At 57.0% G+C, this 19823-nt stretch overlaps 1 protein-coding gene across 3 annotated transcripts in view; it reads right to left on the reverse strand.

Annotated features, from left to right (window-relative positions):
• Positions 1-2114: 2114 nt before the first annotated feature.
• The window catches only part of LOC141478710 (cyclic AMP-dependent transcription factor ATF-7), a 57929-nt gene continuing 40220 nt past the window's right edge, over positions 2115-19823 (reverse strand). For all 3 annotated transcript variants that reach the window (XM_074167692.1, XM_074167694.1, XM_074167693.1), the window contains exons 5-11: positions 19319-19476; positions 16502-16601; positions 14325-14438; positions 13127-13273; positions 10431-10628; positions 7424-7532; positions 2115-2332 (exon numbers count right to left, since the gene is read on the reverse strand). In XM_074167692.1, the coding sequence (XP_074023793.1) occupies positions 2115-2332; positions 7424-7532; positions 10431-10628; positions 13127-13273; positions 14325-14438; positions 16502-16601; positions 19319-19476 (1044 nt within the window). The remainder of the gene's footprint in view (positions 2333-7423; positions 7533-10430; positions 10629-13126; positions 13274-14324; positions 14439-16501; positions 16602-19318; positions 19477-19823) is intronic.

The following is a 19823-nucleotide window of genomic DNA, read 5'->3' on the forward strand; positions in this document are numbered from 1 at the left end:
GGGGAAGCGGAGCCGGGATGGACCTTGTACCCACCCCGGGAATCCTCTGCCTTCGATCCCAGCCCCCCCCAAAAAAGGTCCTGACCCCCCCCCTCCCCTCTCTGTGCTGAACCCCCTCTGTCCCCATCGTATGGCTTTAGGACACCCCAAAAGTCATCGTCGTGTGTCCCCCCCCCCCGGAGTCACGCACGGACTCCGCGGAAATGGCTTTAGAGGCACAAAAAAAAAGGGGGGGTCCGGGGGGGGGGGGTGGAGGCTACGCAGGATCCCGAGCAGCAGCCGAGGCCGAAGAGCCCCCGATCGCGTTCCGGAAAGAAGGAGCAAGAGAAAAAGGAGATAAATCAAAGCCAGGATCCGCCGCGGGCAAAAAGGGGAGGAAAACCCGGAAAAAAATAAAACGGGGAATGGGGGAAGATGGATCCCATCGATAGAAAAACCAACACACACACCCCCCCCCCCCACGCCCCCCCCCTCCATCCCCGGGGGGGGGGCCGTAACGGCAGGAGGTTTCTTTGCTCCGACTTCGCTCTGGGATTTGCCGTCCCCGGGAACGAACGTTCCGAAGCCGGAAAAATATCACTTTTTGAGCAACAAATTGGGTTGAAAAGTGGCGAGTGCGGCCCGAGGCGGGCGAGGAAGAGGAGGAGGAGGAGGAGGAAGAGGAAGAGGAGGAGGAAGACTAAGGGCTGAGGCAGCTCTAGGGGCTTTGAGGAGGTTCCTTCGACGAGCCCGGCCGCCGCAGGAACCCCTTCCCCTTTTCCAAACTGGGCTACTGGGAGCCACTGGGAGCTGCACCCCGCCCGAAGGGGAAAACCGACCCAATTCCAAGCGGTTTTCCAATATCGAGACCCAGTTTTTTAACCCGCCCGAGGGAAGCGGAAGCTCTGGGAATCCTGGGAGCAGAGAGGAAGACGATGGTGAGGAAGAGGTACAAGAGAAGGCAAAGAGAAACACGACTTTGTGCCCCCCCCTCCTCCCCCCCCCTCATCCTGGGAACAGGCAACGAATTTCCTGATTTAAGGCCACCGTTATCGAGGTTACGGGGAAAGGAGACAGTTCCTGGGAATTAGGGGGGGGTCGGTTGCAACAGGGGGGTGGGAGCGGACGGTGGATTCAGGGACTCACGTTATTTCCCCCCGTGGGACCAGCTCCTCCTTCCCGGGGGGGGGGGGGGGTCCCGGCCCCGGCAGACAGGGATCAGCAAGGATTTTCCGTAGGGAAGAGCGGGAGCAGCCCCTCGGCTGCCAAAACAGAGTCTCTCTTCTCTCCAGCCACCAGCGTGTCCCCCCCCCGGCCCGGGGGCAGAACATCAACGTCCACACCTTTGTATCATCGTCGCCCCCCCCCGCCCCCCCCCGGGGGAGTCCCCGCATCCCCCTTTCCCAAACAGATTTTGGGCAAAAACGCTCCAAAAAAGAGTCGCTGGGGGATTTCGGATGCGACGAGATGAACCTGGAAGCCTTTAAACTCGGGGTTGGAGGAGGTTTCTCGGGTGAAGGTGCAAGGTTTTTTGGGGGGGGGGGGGGGGCAAAAGGGGGGGGGGCAGATGCCTGGAAGCAACACGCTGTTAAAAATTAAAATACCTTCACGATTAAATGCTGCAGCCCCCCCCTCCCCCCCCCCCCCCGCTGGAGCTGCGGTTTCCTCGGCTGAGGATGAGGAGGAGGAGGAGGAGGGATGGGGGTGGGGGGGGGGGGGGAGAAGGGAAGCACCGAGGGATCCACCGAGGGGGGGGGGGGGAGTTTAGTGTTAATGGGACCGATACCTGGAAGCGACCCCTTTTCAAGGTGCTTTTTCCATGGAGGATGAAGAGGGAAGGATGGAGAGGGAAGAGCCGGATCCCGGGTTGGGGGGGTGGGTGGGTGGGGGGGGGTCAGGACAGGTCCCGCAGCCAGAGCTGCCCTTAATTCGCTTGAAAAGAAACATAAACCCCCCCCCTCAAAAAAAAAAACGAAATAAAAATCCTCTTGGTGGCTGGGGGGGTGGGGGGGAGGGGGTGTACTTCGTGGCGGTCCGTCCGTCCATCCATCCGTCCGTCCGTCCGTCTGTCTGTCCGGCTGAGGTCCGTGTGGCAGGGCCGGTGGTGGTGGAGAAGGGATGGGGGGGGGGGGCCATCATCTGCCGGCAGAGTGGGACTGTGGGGCCATGATGACCTGGGAGGGGACGGGCAGCCCCAGTTCTGTCCTTTGGGTGGCCATCTGGGTGAGCACCGAGGTGGCCACCGCCTCCGCCGCCGAGCGGACGCTCAGCCCGTTGGGGGACGCCGAGAGGGAGCCGCGCTGGATGACGGGAGCCGGGGAACCGCCGGGCTCCGAGCTCTCCTTCGGGCTTTCTGCTCCGGGAGTCGGGGAAGGATGGGGGGGGGGGGGGGGGAGAAGAGGATTGGGGAAAAAACAAGAAAAAAAAAGACAAAGATAATGTTAGAGAGAGGTTGTGTGTTGGAACCGGTGTCGGCAGCGAGGAGATGGGATGGGATTTGGGATGGGAGATGGGATGGGATTTGGGATGGGAGAAGGGATGGGAGACGGGATGGGAGATGGGATGGGAGAGATGGGATGAGAGAGATGGGATGAGAGAGATGGGATGGGAGAGATGGGATGGGATTTGGGACGGGAGATGGGATGGGAGATGGGATGAGAGATGGGATGGGAGATGGGATGGGAGAGATGGGATGGGAGAGATGGGATTTGGGATGGGAGATGGGACGGGAGATGGGATAGGAGACGGGATGGGATGGGATTTGGGATGGGAGATGGGATGGGAGATGGGATGGGAAATGGGATGGGAGATGGGATGGGAGAGATGGGATGAGAGAGATGGGATGGGAGAGATGGGATGGGAGATGGGATGGGAAAGATGGTATGGGAGATGGTATGGGAGATGGTATGGGAGATGGGATGGGAGATGGGATAGGAGACGGGATGGGATGGGATTTGGGATGGGAGATGGGATGGGAGACGGGATGGGAGACGGGATGAGAGATGGGATGGGAGATGGGATGGGAGAGATGGGATGGGAGAGATGGGATTTGGGGAGATGGGATGGGAGATGGGATAGGAGACGGGATGGGATGGGATTTGGGATGGGAGATGGGATGGGAGACGGGATGGGAGACGGGATGAGAGATGGGATGGGAGACGGGATGAGAGATGGGATAGGAAATGGGATGAGATGGGATGGGAGATGGCTCCTGCCCCAGAGCTGAGGGCAGAAATGAGTCGGGTGTTTATTTAATGCTCGTTATTTCATTTAACACTTATTTCCAGCCAAAGGAGCCTGGAGGGGAGATGCTGATCCCTACGGGAATCCCTAGAGGGAAGGGGCTGATCCCTACAGGAATCCATGGAGGGGAGAGGAAAATCCCTACAAGAAATCCTGAGAGGTTGATCCCTACGGGAATCACTGGAGGGGAGAGGCTGATCCCTATGGGAATTCCTGGAGGGAAGAGAGGAAGATCCCTATGGGAATCCCTGCAGCAGAGAGGCCAATCCTTTTGGGAATCCCTGGAAAGGAGAGGTGGATCCCTGCAAGGATCCCTGGAAGGGAGAGTCCAATCCCTATGAGAATCCTTGGGAGAGGCTGATCTCTATGGGAATCCCTGGAAAGGAGAGGCTGAACCCTTCGGGAATCCCTGGAAGGGACAGGTCGATCCCTATGGGAATCCCTGGGGGGAGAGGCCAATCCCTACAGGAATCCCTGAAAGGGAGAGGTTGATCCCTACGGGAATCCCTGGAGGGGAGAGGAGCCCACAGGGACACAGGCGACAGAAACCCTTCTGAAAAATGCAGGGTTTTTTGGGCTATTGATTCTATAAATCACCTGCTTCGCTCTTTATTGTTCTCCAGAACATTAAAATCAAGGAGAGCCCGTTACGAACCGTTTGGTTCCATTTTTTGGGGTTCACCTGAAGCGACGACCAAAGGGACAGGAGGGAAACGAAGGGAGGGACCTTTTTTCCCCCCTCTTTTCGCAGCGACGCGGATGGGTTTTCCCAAAACTTTGGATTCTCTCCCACAAAGAGCCCCCCTGCGCCCGGGCACAGCTTCCAAGGCAGAGGGTAATTTGTGACCTCTCTCTCTCTCTTTTTTTTTTTTTGGGGGGGGGGTGTTATTAGCTCGTTATCTGCAGGTGTCAGGAGGAAATTCCCTCCCGTGCACTTGGCTGGGATGAATTACGGGGAAAATGGGGTCATCCTTCCTTGAAAAAGGCAAAATAATGGCAGGAGAACCGGGATGCTTCTTCCCCGTCAAGAGGGTGAACCCCAAAATACCGTGGGGGGGGGGGGGGGGGGGGAATCAGAGAAAGGGTTTACAACCTCCCTGGGCACCTGTAAAATGTATTTTTAGGGCTCAATTTTCTATTGAAAATAGAAAATTTCTAAAAATTGAGAAAATAGGCTTAAAATTCTATTGAAAATCTATTCTATTCAGGTGCTTGAATATTGTACCCCATTCCCAAAGGGGGTTTTCCTTCCCCCATGGAATCTCGGCTCGGCCTTTCCCGGAGCGTTGGAAGCTGCGGCAGATCCGAGGAGGGATTTGGAGGAGGGGGGGGGGTGGGGGAGAGAAGGTTGAGCCGAGCCATAGAATGGTTTGGCATCCCCTCCCCCCCCCCCCCCCCCCCCAACAACAACAACAAAAAAAAGATTTACAAGGTTATTACTAATAAAACAACCCGACTGTACGTGAGGCAGCTGTAATTCCAGCCCGGGAACCCGGCGTTTTTGTTTAAGGACCTGCTTCGTCACAAATCTCAATAATAAAAAAGGCAGGAGGGGACGGGGGGGGGGGGGGGGGGAAATGGGGGGAGGGAGGCGTGAATCTCCTTTTTATTATTCAGCCGGGCGATGAATTCCCGTTATTGGAGCCGGCAGACGGCGAGGAATAATAAGAGGAACTGTAAACTTTGGAATTTTAACGGGGAAAATCATGTCTGGGATGCGGAGCGAGCACCTGCGAGGGCCGGGGGACGGCGAGGATTTTCACGACCGCATTAATCACGCTCGGAATCGCGGGAAAGAGTGAAAATAACCCATAAAGCGGCCGTGCCAGGGCCCCTGGAACACAGATTTGTGCCTCATCGCCCGGCCAGGAGGGTTTTGGACACCCCGGAGACGGGAAGAGGGAGGTAACGGGGAAGGAAAGTGCCCTTTTTCTCATTTTTTCAGGTTTCCTTTCCTCCCCTTTTCCTTTTTCTCGTCTCTATCCATCCCCTCATCCCGTTAAATCTAACACTAGGGGACTCCAGCATCCTCCCAAAGCCTCTCGCACAAAAAACCCCGGCACGGAATCATTATTGCAGGGGGATGACATAAGAACCCAGACGTAACGTTTAGCTCCCGGGTTGATTATAATGAAAAAAAGGAAGAAAAGGAGATAAAAAAGAGGCCGCTTTTGTGCCAAACCCGAGCCAATTTGATGGGAATTGCAGAGAATGAGATATAGAGCCCCATGATGTCATTTATAGAGTCTGGCCTTTTCTGACTCGGGCTTGGCAGCCGCGGTTTTGAACTTCAAAGGGAATCTCAAGGGCTCGGGAGAGACCAGGGAGAAGCCGGGATACGGATCTCCGACAAATATCCCACCCCACGGGGATGCCGAGGGAGACGCACCATCTCCTGCCCTCAAGGAGGGAAAGAAAATCTTCCATAAAATCACAGAATCGTGGAATCGAAGGGACTTTTCGGATCATTGAGTCCAGCCATCGCCCCAGCACTAACAAAACCCAGCACTAAACCGTAGCTTTTAAGCCCAGCTTTTAAATTCCATGGATGGTGACCTCCCTGGGCAGCCCCTTCCAAGGTTTAATAAACCTTTCGGTGAAGAAATCGTTCCCAATATCCATCCTAAAACTCCCCTGGCCCAATTTGAGGCCGATTCCTCTTGCCTGTTCCTTGGACCGGGGTTTGCCTGGTTGTAAGATGTTTCACTGAATTTCACTGAATTTTTTTTAGAGTTGGAAGGGACCGTATAGATCATCTAGTCCAACTCCCCTGCTGGAGCAGGATTGCTTAGAGAATGCTACTCAGGGCTGCATCCAGGAGGGTCTTGAAAATCTCCAAAGAAGGGGACTCCACACCCTCCCTGGGCAGCCTCTTCCAGGGCTCTGGCACCCTCACCGGGAAGAAATTCTTTCTCATATTTGAGTGGAACCTCCCATGTTCCAACTTGTGCCCGTTGCCCCTCGTCCTGTCACTGGGAACCACTGAAAAGAGTCCGGCTCCCTCCTCCTTCAACCCACCCTTGAGATACTTATAGGCATTGATAAGGTCTCCCCTCAGCCTTCTCTTCTCCAGGCTAAAGAGTCCCAGCTCTCTCAGCCTTTCTTCATAAGGGAGATGCTCCAATCCCTTAATCATCCTCGTTGCCCTTCGCTGGACTCTTTCCAGTAGTTCCCTATCCCTCTTGAATTGGGGAGCCCAGAACTGGATGCAATACTCCAGTTGTGGCCTCACCAGTGCAGAGCAGAGGGGGAGAATGACTTCCCTCGACCTACTGGCCACACTCTTCCCTATGCAGCCCAGGATCCCGTTGGCCTTCCTGGCCACAAGAGCACACTGCTTGCTCGTTGTCATTTTGCTGGCTACCAGGACTCCCAGATCTTTCTCTTCGGAGCTTGGCTCCAGCAGGTCCACCCCTAACCTGTACTGGTGCCTGACATTCTTCTTGCCCAGGTGTAGCACCTTACACTTTTCCCTGTTGAACCTCATGAGGTTCTTCCTTGCCCAGCTCTCCAGCCTGTCCAGGTCTCGCTGGAGAGAGTTTTTGTTTTTGGTTTTTTTTGCCCTTCTCTGGACCTGCTCTAGCACCTCAATGTCTTTCCTGTGGTAGGGGGCCCAAAACTGGACACAGTACTCGAGGTGGGGTCTCACCAGTGCCGAGTACAGGGGGACGATCATCTCTCGGGTCCTACTCACCATAGAATCATAGAATCATAGAATCATCCAGGTTGGAAGAGACCCTTGGGATCATCGAGTCCAACCATCTACCCTACACTACAAAGTTCTTCCCTGTATCATATCCCCCAACAAGAACCACACTGTTCTTGATACAGGTCAGGATGCTGTTGGCCTTTTTGGCCACCTGGGCACACTGCTGGCTCGTGTTCAGCCCACAGTCGACCAACACCCCCAGGTCCTTTTCTGCCAGGCAGCTCTCCAGCCACTCTGCCCCAAGCCTGGAGCGCTGCCTGGGGTTGGTGTGACCATCCCTGGATGTGTTTAAGAGCCGTTTAGATGTGGTGTTGGGGGATACGATATAGGGAAGAACTTTGTAGTGTAGGGTAGATGGTTGGACTCGATGATCCCAAGGGTCTCTTCCAACCTGGATGATTCTATGATTCTATGAAGAATCCCTTCGTTTCCATCTCAGGTGGGTTTTATCCGCTCAGAGCTAATGAAAGGGCAGGAAAAGCCCCCACTCACCGAGATATCCCTGCGTTTTCTTCTGTAGTGCAGTGACGGGACAGTCCTTGTGCGCCAGCAGGAGCTGCTTAAGTTGAGCCACTTCGTTCCTCAGCAGCGTGACTTCATTCTGGGATGGAAAAAGACACACGTGTGGGCATCACCCGGGCTCCCCACAGCCACAGGCAACGGTCAGACCTTAATTTACACGCCCCGCAAGCTTAGAATTTAATTCTAAATTTAATTTGAGGTGCCTCTGAGCCACAGAACATCAAATAAAGCGGTTGGGTTTGGGGAATCTCCCTCCAGCAGCCCCCCCTTCCCGCAGGCTGGAGAGCCCCTCGTTGTGTTAATCACTTAATTCTGAATATTTATTTGCCCAACGCTGATCGCTTGAGCCAGACACTCCGGGATGCTCCTGGAAAACCAAAAGGAGGGAGAAGCTGAGGGTACGACCAGCTGAGGCCATGGGGGACATCAGAGTCGTCCCCCCCCCAAGCTCTCGGTAACTCCGTGAGCTCCTGCTGTTCCCCAGCTCTACTTCCCTGAAAATTCCTATTATTCCTCTATTGAAATGTCAGGAGAAACAGCTGAAACTGAGTCAATTGTATTTCAAAACGGCCCCAGGAAAGAGCTTCTATAATTATCTTGGGGAGAAAATAAAAATACCATTAAAAATGCCACGATCGGCGCTATTGAAAAGACTCCCAGCGCGTGAGTCACTGCCCAGCGGCGAAGGAAAAAGGGACACGAGTCTCCAGAAGGGACAGGAATCCCCAGAAGGGACATGAGCTCGGTCTTTGCGGATCCTTCGGCCCTCGGTCAACGCTGAGAGTGTTAAGAACCCAGTTCTCCCCCAAAAACCAGCTGCAGAGCATCCCTGCTCCCAGTCCACCACACAGGGAAGGGAACTGGGACCGGTTCTGCCATCTCTGCACCAGCAGAGAGCTCTCCCTCGGCTACAGGGAGGATTCCTCTGGCAAATCCCACTGCTTCCCAAGACTGGTGGTGCTTCCCGATGCTCCCACCGCCCTTTGGGCAGAGGCAGAGCCCTTTGGAGGGGGACGGGGAGAGAAAGGAGACCCCCAAAGGGCTTTTCCCTCCCGCTCAAAGTATTGGGATGAGATGGAAAAGCAGGGAACGGGGGAAAATCTGGGCGCAGGAGCATCCATCCTGCCCCAGAGACATAGGGAAGACATTCCTGGAGCTGGGAAAAGGCTGTTCTCAGGCTGCAGGGTCCGTACTCACACTCAGCTGGACACGGCGGGTGCTGCCAGGGAGGCAGGGAAACCCAGTTCTCCCCCAAAACCAGCTTTAGAGCATCCCTGCTCCCAGTCCACCACACAGGGAAGGGAACTGGCACCGGTTCTGCCATCCCTGCACCAGCAGAGAGCTCTCTCTCGGCTACGGGGAGGATTCCTCTGGCAAATCCCACTGCTTCCCAAGACTGGTGGTGCTTCCCGATGCTCCCACCGCCCTTTGGGCAGAGGCAGAGCCCTTTGGAGGGAGACGGGGAGAGAAAGGAGACCCCCAAAGGGCTTTTCCCTCCCGCTCAAAGTATTGGGATGAGATGGAAAAGCAGGGAACGGGGGAAAATCTGGGCGCAGGAGCATCCATCCTGCCCCAGAGACATAGGGAAGGTGTCCCTGGAGCTGGGAAAAGGCTGTTCTTGGGCTGCAGGGTCCGTACTCACGCTCAGCTGGACACGGCGGGTGCTGCCAGGGAGGCAGGGAAACCCAGTTCTCCCCCAAAACCAGCTTTAGAGCATCCCTGCTCCCAGTCCACCACACAGAGAAGGGAACTGGGACTGGTTCTGCCATCTCCGCACCAGCAGAGAGCTCTCCCTCGGCAACGGGGAGGATTCCTCTGGCAAATCCCACTGCTTCCCAAGACTGGTGGTGCTTCCCGATGCTCCCACCGCCCTTTGGGCAGAGGCAGAGCCCTTTGGAGGGAGACGGGGAGAGAAAGGAGACCCCCAAAGGGCTTTTCCCTCCCACTCAAAGTATTGGGATGAGATGGAAAAGCAGGGAACGGGGGAAAATCTGGGTGCAGGAGCATCCATCCTGCCCCAGAGACATAGGGAAGACATTCCCGGAGCTGGGAAAAGGCTGTTCTCGGGCTGCAGGGTCCGTACTCGCGCTCAGCTGGACACGGCGGGTGCTGCCAGGGAGGCAGGGAAACCCAGTTCTCCCCCAAAACCAGCTTTAGAGCATCCCTGCTCCCAGTCCACCACACAGGGAAGGGAACTGGCACCGGTTCTGCCATCCCTGCACCAGCAGAGAGCTCTCCCTCGGCTACGGGGAGGATTCCTCTGGCAAATCCCACTGCTTCCCAAGACTGGTGGTGCTTCCCGATGCTCCCACCGCCCTTTGGGCAGAGGCAGAGCCCTTTGGAGGGGGACGGGGAGAGAAAGGAGACCCCCAAAGGGCTTTTCCCTCCCACTCAAAGTATTGGGATGAGATGGAAAAGCAGGGAACGGGGGAAAATCTGGGCGCAGGAGCATCCATCCTGCCCCAGAAACATAGGGAAGGTGTCCCTGGAGCTGGGAAAAGGCTGTTCTTGGGCTGCAGGGTCCGTACTCACGTTCAGCTGGACACGGCGGGTGCTGCCAGGGAGGCAGGGAAACCCAGTTCTCCCCCAAAACCAGCTTTAGAGCATCCCTGCTCCCAGTCCACCACACAGGGAAGGGAACTGGCACCGGTTCTGCCATCTCCGCACCAGCAGAGAGCTCTCCCTCGGCTACGGGGAGGATTCCTCTGGCAAATCCCACTGCTTCTCAAGACTGGTGGTGCTTCCCGATGCTCCCACCACCCTTTGGGCAGAGGCAGAGCCCTTTGGAGGGAGACGGGGAGAGAAAGGAGACCCCCAAAGGGCTTTTCCCTCCCACTCAAAGTATTGGGATGAGATGGAAAAGCAGGGAACGGGGGAAAATTTGGGCGCAGGAGCATCCATCCTGCCCCAGAGACATAGGGAAGACATTCCCGGAGCTGGGAAAAGGCTGTTCTCGGGCTGCAGGGTCCGTACTCACGCTCAGCTGGATGTTCTGGGTGGTGAGTTCCTCCGCTTTCTTTTCCAAGGAGGAGACCCAGAGCTTGCGTTTCTGACGGCAGCGGGAGGCGGCCGCCCGGTTCCGCTCCAGGAACCGCTGCCGACGCTCGTCGGGGTCTTCATCCACCGTCCGCCTGCGTCGCCCGCCCGTGCTGGGGGTGGGCTGGGCGGGGGACACCTGCGGATGGGGAAAATAAGAGAGAGTGAAAATAAAGCACCGCGGAGGCAGATCCACCGTCGTAACCAGGGTTTGGCCGAGGAGATGCAGCTCCTGAGGCTGGGGCAAAAAGGGGTGTGATTTTTCAGAGCTCTACACGCTGGAGGGGGGTGGGGGGGGCACCAAAGCTTGGGATGGGGAAAATAAGAGAGAAATAGAGCAAATAAAGCTCCGGTGCAGGTGGATCCACCGTCGTAACCAGGGTTTGGTCGAGGAGGTGCAGCTCCTGAAGCTTGGGCAACAAGGGGTGTAATTTTCAGAGCCCTAAACACTAGGGGGGGACACACCACGGGCTGGGATGGGGGAGCTGGGGACAAAGCCCCCCTTTCACAGGCATTTCTGGAAGCCCCCCCCCCCAGTCCTGCCCAGCAAACGGAGGTGTGAATCCATGGGAACCTTCTGAGATTCCGAACCCGGGGAAAGGTGTGTGAATGTCGAGGGAATTGGTTAAATCCCCAGCTCCTTGGGGGGGCTAATGGCAGAGGTTTCTTCCCCACCACGGTGAGGAGCTCACGTGGTAAAAGGAGGAGAAATCCTTCCTTTTCATTTCACTTCAGGGGCTTGAAAAAGCACTTTATGCTGCAATGACTTGGGAGCACAAATCCAGGCTGGGTGGAGAAGGGACTGAGAGAGCCCTGAGGAGAAGGACCTGGGGGTGTTGGGGGGTGAGAAGCTCAACAGGAACCCAGAAAGCCCCCCCACACCCTGGCCTGCATCCCCAGCAGGGCCGGGGGGGGATTCTGTCCCTCTGCTCCGCTCTGGGGAGACACCCCCACACCAAGTGCTGCCTCCAGCTCTGGGGCCACCAACATCCCAAGGACACGGAGCTGTTGGAGCGGGGCCAGAGGAGGCCCCGGAGATGCTGGGAGGGCTGGAGCCCCTCTGCTGGGAGGGGGGGCTGAGAGAGTTGGGGGGGTTCAGCCTGGAGAAGAGAAGGCTCCGGGGAGACCTTGGAGCCCCTTCCAGTCCCTCAAGGGGCTCCAGGAAAGCTGGGGGGGGGACTCTTGATCAGGGAGGGGAGCGATGGGACGAGGGGGAAGAGTTTGACACTGAAAGAGGGGAGATTGAGGTGAGATGTGGGGAAGAACTTCTTTGCTGTGAGGGTGGTGAGAGCCTGGCCCAGGTTGCCCAGAGAAGCTGTGGCTGCCCCATCCCTGGAGGGTTCAAGGCCAGGTTGGAGGGGGCTTTGGGCAACCTGGTCTCATTGAAGATGTCCCAGCCACTAGAAGGGATGGAACTGGGTGAGCTTTAAGGTCCCTTCCAACCCAAAACGTTCTGGGATTCTACGGCGATTCCACCACTTCCCTGGGTTGGAGGGGACCTTGAAGTTCATCAAGACCAACCATCAACCCACCACTGACCCATGTCCCTCAGCACCGGCTTTTAGATCCCTCCAGGGATGGTGTTTGGGGAGTGGAGCCATAGGACGAGAAGGAACAGTTTTAAACCAAAAATCAGGAGATTTGAGCTGAGATGCGGGGAAGAACTTCTTTGCTGTGAGGGTGGTGAGAGCCTGGCCCAGGTTGCCCAGAGAAGCTGTGGCTGCCCCATCCCTGGAGGGGTTCAAGGCCAGGTTGGAGGGGACTTGGAGCAACCTGGTCTGGTGGGAGGTGTCCCTGCCCAGGGCAGGGGGTGGCACTGGGGGGGTGCTTTAAGGTCCTTTCCAACCCAAAATGATCCATGATTCCCCACGGCCAGTGACCACGTAGGTGCTGAGGGAGGACAATTCAAGCCACGGTGCTGGGAGCGCTGGATCCACGCACCGTCCCAGCCCCGGCTCCGTTAACTCGCTCCCGGAGCACAAACTCCCGCTTTTCGAGCGGGCAGATTTGCTTTCAAAATTAATTTGGGTTAAAATCTTTCCTGAGTAGCTTCAGCCAAAACCGCTCTGGGAGGCGACCGGGCCAGAAAAAGATTTCCTAAGGCTGCACATTTCCCGCTTTTATTTGGGAAGAACAAAGGAAAAAGCCAACGAGGGCGAACGGTGCCGCAGCCGGGGCTTCTGCGAGGGCTCCGTAATTACACGGCGGCCACGGGGGGAGCGCGGTTCCGCTCCGGCACTCGCTGTCAGGCAGCATATGGCTATTAAATATTTGGAAGGCCATCCCAGCGCCGGAGCAGGTGGCCATCCTGATGGCAAGGCTGGCATTTGGCGAGCTGGCAGGAGCCGCCGGAGCCGATCGCCTGAGAGGGGGGAGCGTTTAACCCCAGTAATTGAGCTGGGGGTGGGGGGGAACGGGACAAAAAAAAGAGAGCGAAATATCCTTTCGCGCCTCCAAACCTCGTCAAACAAATTAACCGGGCGCTGAAGTTTTCTGCCTGGCGGTGGTTGAGAGCGTCGGTGCTGAAGCAGGACCGAAAAAACAAGGTTTTTAACCCATTCTGTGGGCGGTGGAAGGTTTTCCTCCTTCTTTCTGGGCGAGGGAGGAAGGAGGAACCCGCAGCCCGACCCCGCAAACCTGGGGCTGCGCCGGGGACGGGGCGTCCGGATGTTGGACCAGTATCTGGCTCTGCTCCGGCCGCGCCGTCACCATCGTGCTGGCCGAGCCCACCACCAGGTTGCCGCCGTTCAGGGAGGAAGAGGCCGTCAGGCTGGCCTTCAGCCTCTGTTAAAGGGGACAAAAAGGACATTATCAGACCATTTTCTACCCTCTTAAGGCTTTAAGCAGCTCCTCAGTCACCCAAGGAGCCAGGACGTTGGGGAAGGGGCTCTTGAGACCCCGGCTGAGTCACATCCAAGTGAAAGCTGTCACCATCTGGGCTACTCAAAGACAGAGAGTGGCTTCCAACTCAGGACAGGTGGCCACGTCCCCAAATTGCTGCTGGGACTGGCAGGGATCCGCTCTCTCAGCTGGTGGGAGCCGCAGGAAGAGCAGGGACCATCCCCCAACACCCACAGAGGGGTCCTCCTGGGATGGAGAAGGACCTGGGGGTCATCCAGAGACCGGAGAAGGACCTGGGGGTCACCCAGACCGTGGCCTGCAGGTTCCTTCTCTGGGTAGCCAGGCTGGGGCGGAGGGGACCAGGATGGCTGTTTTCATGCCTCGACTGGAGTTTTAAGAGCTCTCATCAGCCCAGTTTGTAGCCCAGGAATAACCAAACTGGGGCGCAGTGGGAGCGGTGACAACGTGCCGGCTGTGGGAGGTGGGTTTCCCAACACCCCAACCCCATTTTGGCCAAAAAAGCAGGGGTTTTCACTGTTTTTCGTTCACAAACTTAGGTTTGCTCCCCCTTTCTCCCCTGATTTGAGACCCGAAAAGCCAGGAAAGGAAAATTCCTCCGTAAACTTTGAGTTAAAGAGGACCACGTGAAAGCCGTCCCCAGGATCCTTGGATTTACAGCCCAACATCTCCTCTCTTGGCTCTGCCTCCCCCCAAACCCACCTCCAGCCCATCTGTTAGTCCTGGAACTGGAAGCACCAGCTTTGAGGCCGGGGCCGAGGTTTGTCCCGACGATTCCGTGCCCGTTTTCCCTGCCAGAACCGCGGCGCCCATTAGTCTTAATATTCCTGGTGGCATCTGTGACACCTGCTCCCGGCACGGGGAGGGATTTTTAGGGAAGGAACAGCTCTTTGCGAAGGCTGGGGGGTGGGGGAAAACGATGCTGTGGACGTGAAACACCCACCCACCTCCCCCCAGTATCTTTTTGGCCACTTACCATTTTGGCTTCTGAGTGCACTGGGAGTCCCGAGGGTGAGATGGACCCACTGCTGTTGATGGGAGGCCCAGGAATTCCAGGAATGTTGGGGACCACGGACATCGGCCGAGCCAGCTACGGGGAGGTGGGGGGGGGAAGCAAACACGTGGGTTTTGGAAGCTGCTCTGTAATAATTCCCCAAACGAGGACATTTATAAAATCTTGACAAACGTTTGGCGTTTAACTGCCGCCATCAATCCTGCCCGCTGTCACCCAAGGCCAGCAGCTACTACTTTGGTGGCCACAAGGGCTGTTTCGGAGTCACCCAGCCCAGTGCAAGGGCCAGGGAAGAGGGGAGCCCTGAAGCCCCCCTCTTTCCCTCCCCTCTTTCCTTCCCCTTCCCTTCCCTTCCCTTCCCTTCCCTTCCCTTCCCTTCCCTTCCCTTCCCTTCCCTTCCCTTCCCTTCCCTTCCCTTCCCTTCCCTTCCCTTCCCTTCCCTTCCCTTCCCTTCCCTTCCCTTCCCTTCCCTTCCCTTCCCTTCCCTTCCCTATCGACTTTTCCCCACCAGTACGGGGAGGGACAGCACCAGATCCCCTCTGGTTCTCTGCCACAACACACAGAATCATGGAATCATGGAATATTTTGGGTTGGAAGGGACCCTTAAAGCACCCCCCCCAGTGCCACCCCCTGCCCTGGGCAGGGACACCTCCCACCAGACCAGGTTGCTCCAAGCCCCCTCCAACCTGGCCTTGAACCCCTCCAGGGATGGGGCAGCCACAGCTTCTCTGGGCAACCTGGGCCAGGCTCTCACCACCCTCACAGCAAAGAAGTTCTTCCCCAAATCTCAGCTCAATCTCCCCTCTTTCAGCTTAAAACCCTTCCCCCTCGTCCCATGGCTCCTTCTCTGATCCAGAGTCCCTTCCCATCTCTCCTGGAACCCCTTTAGGGACTGGTCAACGTCCCCGTTAGCTGGGGCAGAAGGTTTTTGGCCATGGGTCACTCCAGACCCCAGAGATGAGCCCAGTGGGAGAGCCAGGAGCCACATGAGCTGCCTGGTGGGGAGCTAAAGGGCTCAGAAGCCATAGGGCTCGGAAGCCATAGGGCTCGGAAGCCGTAGAGCTCACTCCAGGCTGCTGGAGATGAGCCCAGCGGTAGAGCCAGGACCCACACAGGCTGCCCAGTGGTGGAGCCGAAGGGCTTGGAAGCAGAAGGGCTCAGAAGCCACAGGGCTTGGAAGCCATTGGGCTTGGAAGCTGTAGGGCTCGGAAGCCAAAGGGCTCAGAAGCCGAAGGGCTCAGAAGCCTACATGTAGGGCTTGGAAGCTGAAGTGCTCGGAAGCAGAAGGGCTCAGAAGCCACAGGGCTCGGAAGCCGAAGGGCTTGGAAGCTGTAGGGCTCAGAAGCTGAAGGGCTCGGAAGCCGAAGGGCTCAGAAGCCTACATGTAGGGCTTGGAAGCTGAAGGGCTCAGAAGCCACAGGGCTTGGAAGCTGTAGGGCTCGGAAGCCAAAGGGCTTGGAAGCCAAAGGGCTCAGAAGCCGAAGGGCTCAGAAGCCTACATGTAGGGCTTGGAAGCTGAAGTGCTCGGAAGCTGAAGGGCTCAGAAACCATAGGGCTCGGAAGCCGAAGGGCTTGGAAGCTGTAGGGCTTGGAAGCCGAAGGGCTCGGAAGCCGTATGAGCCACCCATCGGGCAAATCCACCAGGGTGAGTTCTGCAGCACGGAAAATTCTCCATAGGCAAAGCAGGAGCCAGGAGGCTGATATTCCACGAGCTCTTTAGCTTTTGGCAAGGGGCGGGTGGCTTTTCCTGGCCCGCGAAGACCAGCATGTTCTCTGCAAGCTCCACTGGTTTGGCTGGAGACACGCTGGGCCAAATGGAAGCGGCTAATCAGGGATCCTGCCGTTCCCAGCCCCGCATCCACGGCGTCAGCCATCTGTCCAGGCAAAGCTTTGGCTTTTCTTCCCAGACTTATTGCCCTCTAGTGTGATCCACACGTTATTACTGCCTCCCCCTCCTCCTCCTCCTCCTCCTTTTCCAGCACAGGGCCGGGGGGAGGTGGGGAGGTGGGGGGGGGGGAAGATATTTAAATTTTTACGAAATGGAAGTGTCTGGCGGAATATTTGGCGGGGCTGGGGGGAGGAGGGGGGAAAGGCCTGCCCCCCCCCCCCCCCTCCTCGGCGGCGCTGGAAGGTTCTCTCACCGATATCACAGAAGGCATCTGTACGGGGGGGCCCGGCAGCACCGGCAGGGTCTGGCCGTTGGCGAGTTGCACCACGAGCGGGAGGGAACCGGTGGGGGACCTGGAAGGACAAGAATTCAGGTTCTTGTGGGTTATTTAAAGCCCCGGAAGCTCCAGGGCAGAAGCAGGAATCGATTCCTAGTGGATTCGGGCTCATTCTTAGCGGATTCGGGCTCGTTCTCTCAAGGGCAGAAGCAAGAAATTAATTCCCAGTGGATTTGGGCTGGTTTTTCTCAAGGGCAGAAGCAGGAATCAATTCCCAGTGGATCTGGGCTCATTCGTAGTGGATTTGGGCTCATTCGTAGTGGATTTGGGCTCTTTCTTCTCAAGGGCAGAAGCAGGAATGAATTCCTAGTGGATTTGGGCTCATTCATAGTGGATTTGGGCTCTTTCTTCTCAAGGGCAGAAGCAGGAATCAATTCCCAGGGGATTTGGGCTCATTCGTAGTGGATTTGGGCTGGTTTTTCTCAAGGGCAGAAGCAGGAATGAATTCCTAGTGGATTTGGGCTCATTCGTAGTGGATTTGGGCTGGTTTTCCCATTTCGGAATGGCACGTTCTGAACAGGTGGGTGCTGCAGGACGTGCCACCACCACGTGCCACCCACCACATGCCATCACCGTGCCGAGGTGGCCCAGGCTGCCATTTTCCTCACCCAGGGCTGGTGGCCACACTGATGGGACAGCGTGAGGACGAGCCCCGGTCAGACGCTGGGTGGCCAAAACCCCGCGGCTACCAAAGCCCCGAGACACGGTGCCCACCTGAATAGAGAGAAAAAACCATCCAGGGGTTGCTGCAACTCCTCCTGGGGGACATTAAAAGTGTCTTCCCTAGGCTGAGTTTGTCACCGGCCAGATGGGGACCTGGGTGGCTACTCCTTGCCCACTTCTGGGCCTGCGAGCCGTGGCTGCTGAGCTCCCAGGAGAGGTTTTCCAAGGATTTAGCTTTCCATTAACCAGTGTTTCGGACTCTCAGCTCCAGAGAAAAACCTCCTAAACCTGGAGTTGGGACAGAGCCGGGTCGTGTCCACCCAGATGGTGGCCCTGGGGACAGGGGAGGGGACACTACGGGGGGGGGGGGGGGGGGGGCGGGCAGCCATCACACCCCAGCTTAATTGTCACAAATTTTAACAATACCAAGATTTTTTTTTTTCCCATTGCAGCAAAAAGCGGCATTTCTGCGTGTGGGGGACAAACGGGGGGGGGGACGTCCCCCCTGTCTCCATTCCGGGGTGTCACAGACACCATCCCCCCCCCCGCCCCAGGTACTCTGGCTCTGACCCTCCGGACTCGGTCTTTCCCAGAGAGCGGAGGAAAAGCCGGAGCTGATCCCAGGAAGGAAAAATGTCACTGGCAGTAAGAGCCGAGCTGCTGGGAGCTCTTTTGGGGGGCAAAGAGGAATAAAAAAGTGCTGTCCCCTCTTTTTCCAAGCCTGGGGAAGGGGACAGATGAGGCCGGGATCCTCAGAGGGGAGAAGCAGGGGCTGGGGGTCGGAGGGGGGCGGATTTCATCGCGCCAATAACTCAGGCTGGAATTTTTAAGGCCGCCCGGGGAAGGCGAAGGCCGGGCTCTCATTCATTGCTATCGAGCATCCCAATACTTCCAGGCTGTTCCGGAAAATCCCAGCCTGGGAGGTCCCAGCCTCCCCACCTCCGTCTCCGTCACTCCGACACCCCCCCGTGTCCCCAACACGTAGACCCTGGTTAAAGCCGCAGCCCGAGCCCTCCGTGGACCACATTCGACTCTCAAACCCTTCGAGGGACCCACCCCGGGCTGCAAAGGGCATGAAAAATCACATTAAAGTCCATTTTGCTCCAGTTTTGATTTTTTTCTGCCTCTAAAAGCCAAGGGAACTCGGTTCCAAAGAGCCTGGGACAGGGGGTGACAGGAGGAATAGAACATCCTTTTCAAATCCTCCCCCAGGGGGACAATCATTTAACCCCTTTAATGCCTCAAGACAGGATTTAAAACTCTCCAGTCGGGAAGCCTGGATCGATGGTGCCGGGGGGGGTGGGGTGGGGGGGTGGGAGGGTGTCAAAAGTAAAAATACAGACAAAAATATGAATTGTCAGGTGGAAAAAAAGGGGCTGGATCATGTAAGGGAATTAGAGAGAGGCCGGGATCGCGGCAAAAAAGAAGGAAAGATAGAAGTGGGGCTAAATACACGTCATTGTAAGGTGTCTCCTGCATCCTCCAAGCTCCTTCCCTTTTTGTGTGGGGCCAGAGCCCCCCCCCGGCAGCAGGAAGGCTCCGAACCGCCCCCGGCCGGCGCTTTAATGGGGCAAAAAAGGAGCATTTTTGGTTTCTGCCGAAACAAACAACTCCCGAGGCCGAAGCCTCGAGGAGGAGGGCAGCGGGTCGCGGAAGAGGTGGCGTTTCCGAGGCAGCAGCTGCCCCGAGAAAATCCCACGGCCCTTAAAAGCTGCCGACGATTTTCCTTCGCCGAGCTCTCTCTGGCTGGAGAGAGAAAAAAAAAAGCCACTGGGGAGTCCCCAGTCAGGTCCCAGTTCCCAGACAACCGGCGGCGTCGTGTCAAACGCGTGCGGGGGGATTGGGTTTAATTTCTCCCCGCGGGGGAGTTTTGCCTCGTTTCGTTACCCCGCCACAATTAGTTCCTGTTTTCTGCACTTTTCCGCCCCATTCGGCTTCCGCAGCCGTCGTTCCCTTTATGCCCCCGTAGCCACAGCGTGGGCCGGCGGCACCTCGGCTCTTCTGCTAATCAAGGAGCTTATTTAGGGAGTTAATTACCGCCCAGGAAGCTTGACGGGTACCCGTACTCACCCCAGCTGTCTGTTGGAGGGGGGAGCCTGGGTGATGACGGAGGTGGGGGAAGGCAAGGTGGGATGCAGGGGGTCGTAGCCCAGATGGAGGGGCAACGAGCCCGGCCGGACGATGGTGGGAGTCGGCGTAGGAACGATGACGGGTTTGGAGGGGATGTCCTGGAGAGGAGCAAGAGAGAAAAGGAGACACGTCGTTACTCATCGGCTTCATCATCGCCCGGTTGTTTCTTCCTTCTGACGGATTAAAAGCAATTTAGTGGAAATTAAGGAAATCATCGGAAAAAACGAGGCGTGGAGGGGAGCGATCCACCCCAAGCCACAGTTGTAGGGAATGGGATGTGGAAATTCAGATTTCTACGACCTCCGGCAGCCGCTGGGATATAATCCCCCTCCCGAATTACGGCTCCAGCTCCAGCCGGCGTCCCCGGAGCGGAGAGTTATTCCCCCGGAGGAACCAGGACACAGGGAGCCGGGTTGGGAGAAGGTGCCTGACTTTTTTGGCACTT

Source organism: Numenius arquata, unplaced genomic scaffold (genome assembly GCF_964106895.1).
Source record: "Numenius arquata unplaced genomic scaffold, bNumArq3.hap1.1 HAP1_SCAFFOLD_637, whole genome shotgun sequence".
In the NCBI taxonomy this organism is placed as follows: domain Eukaryota; kingdom Metazoa; phylum Chordata; class Aves; order Charadriiformes; family Scolopacidae; genus Numenius; species Numenius arquata.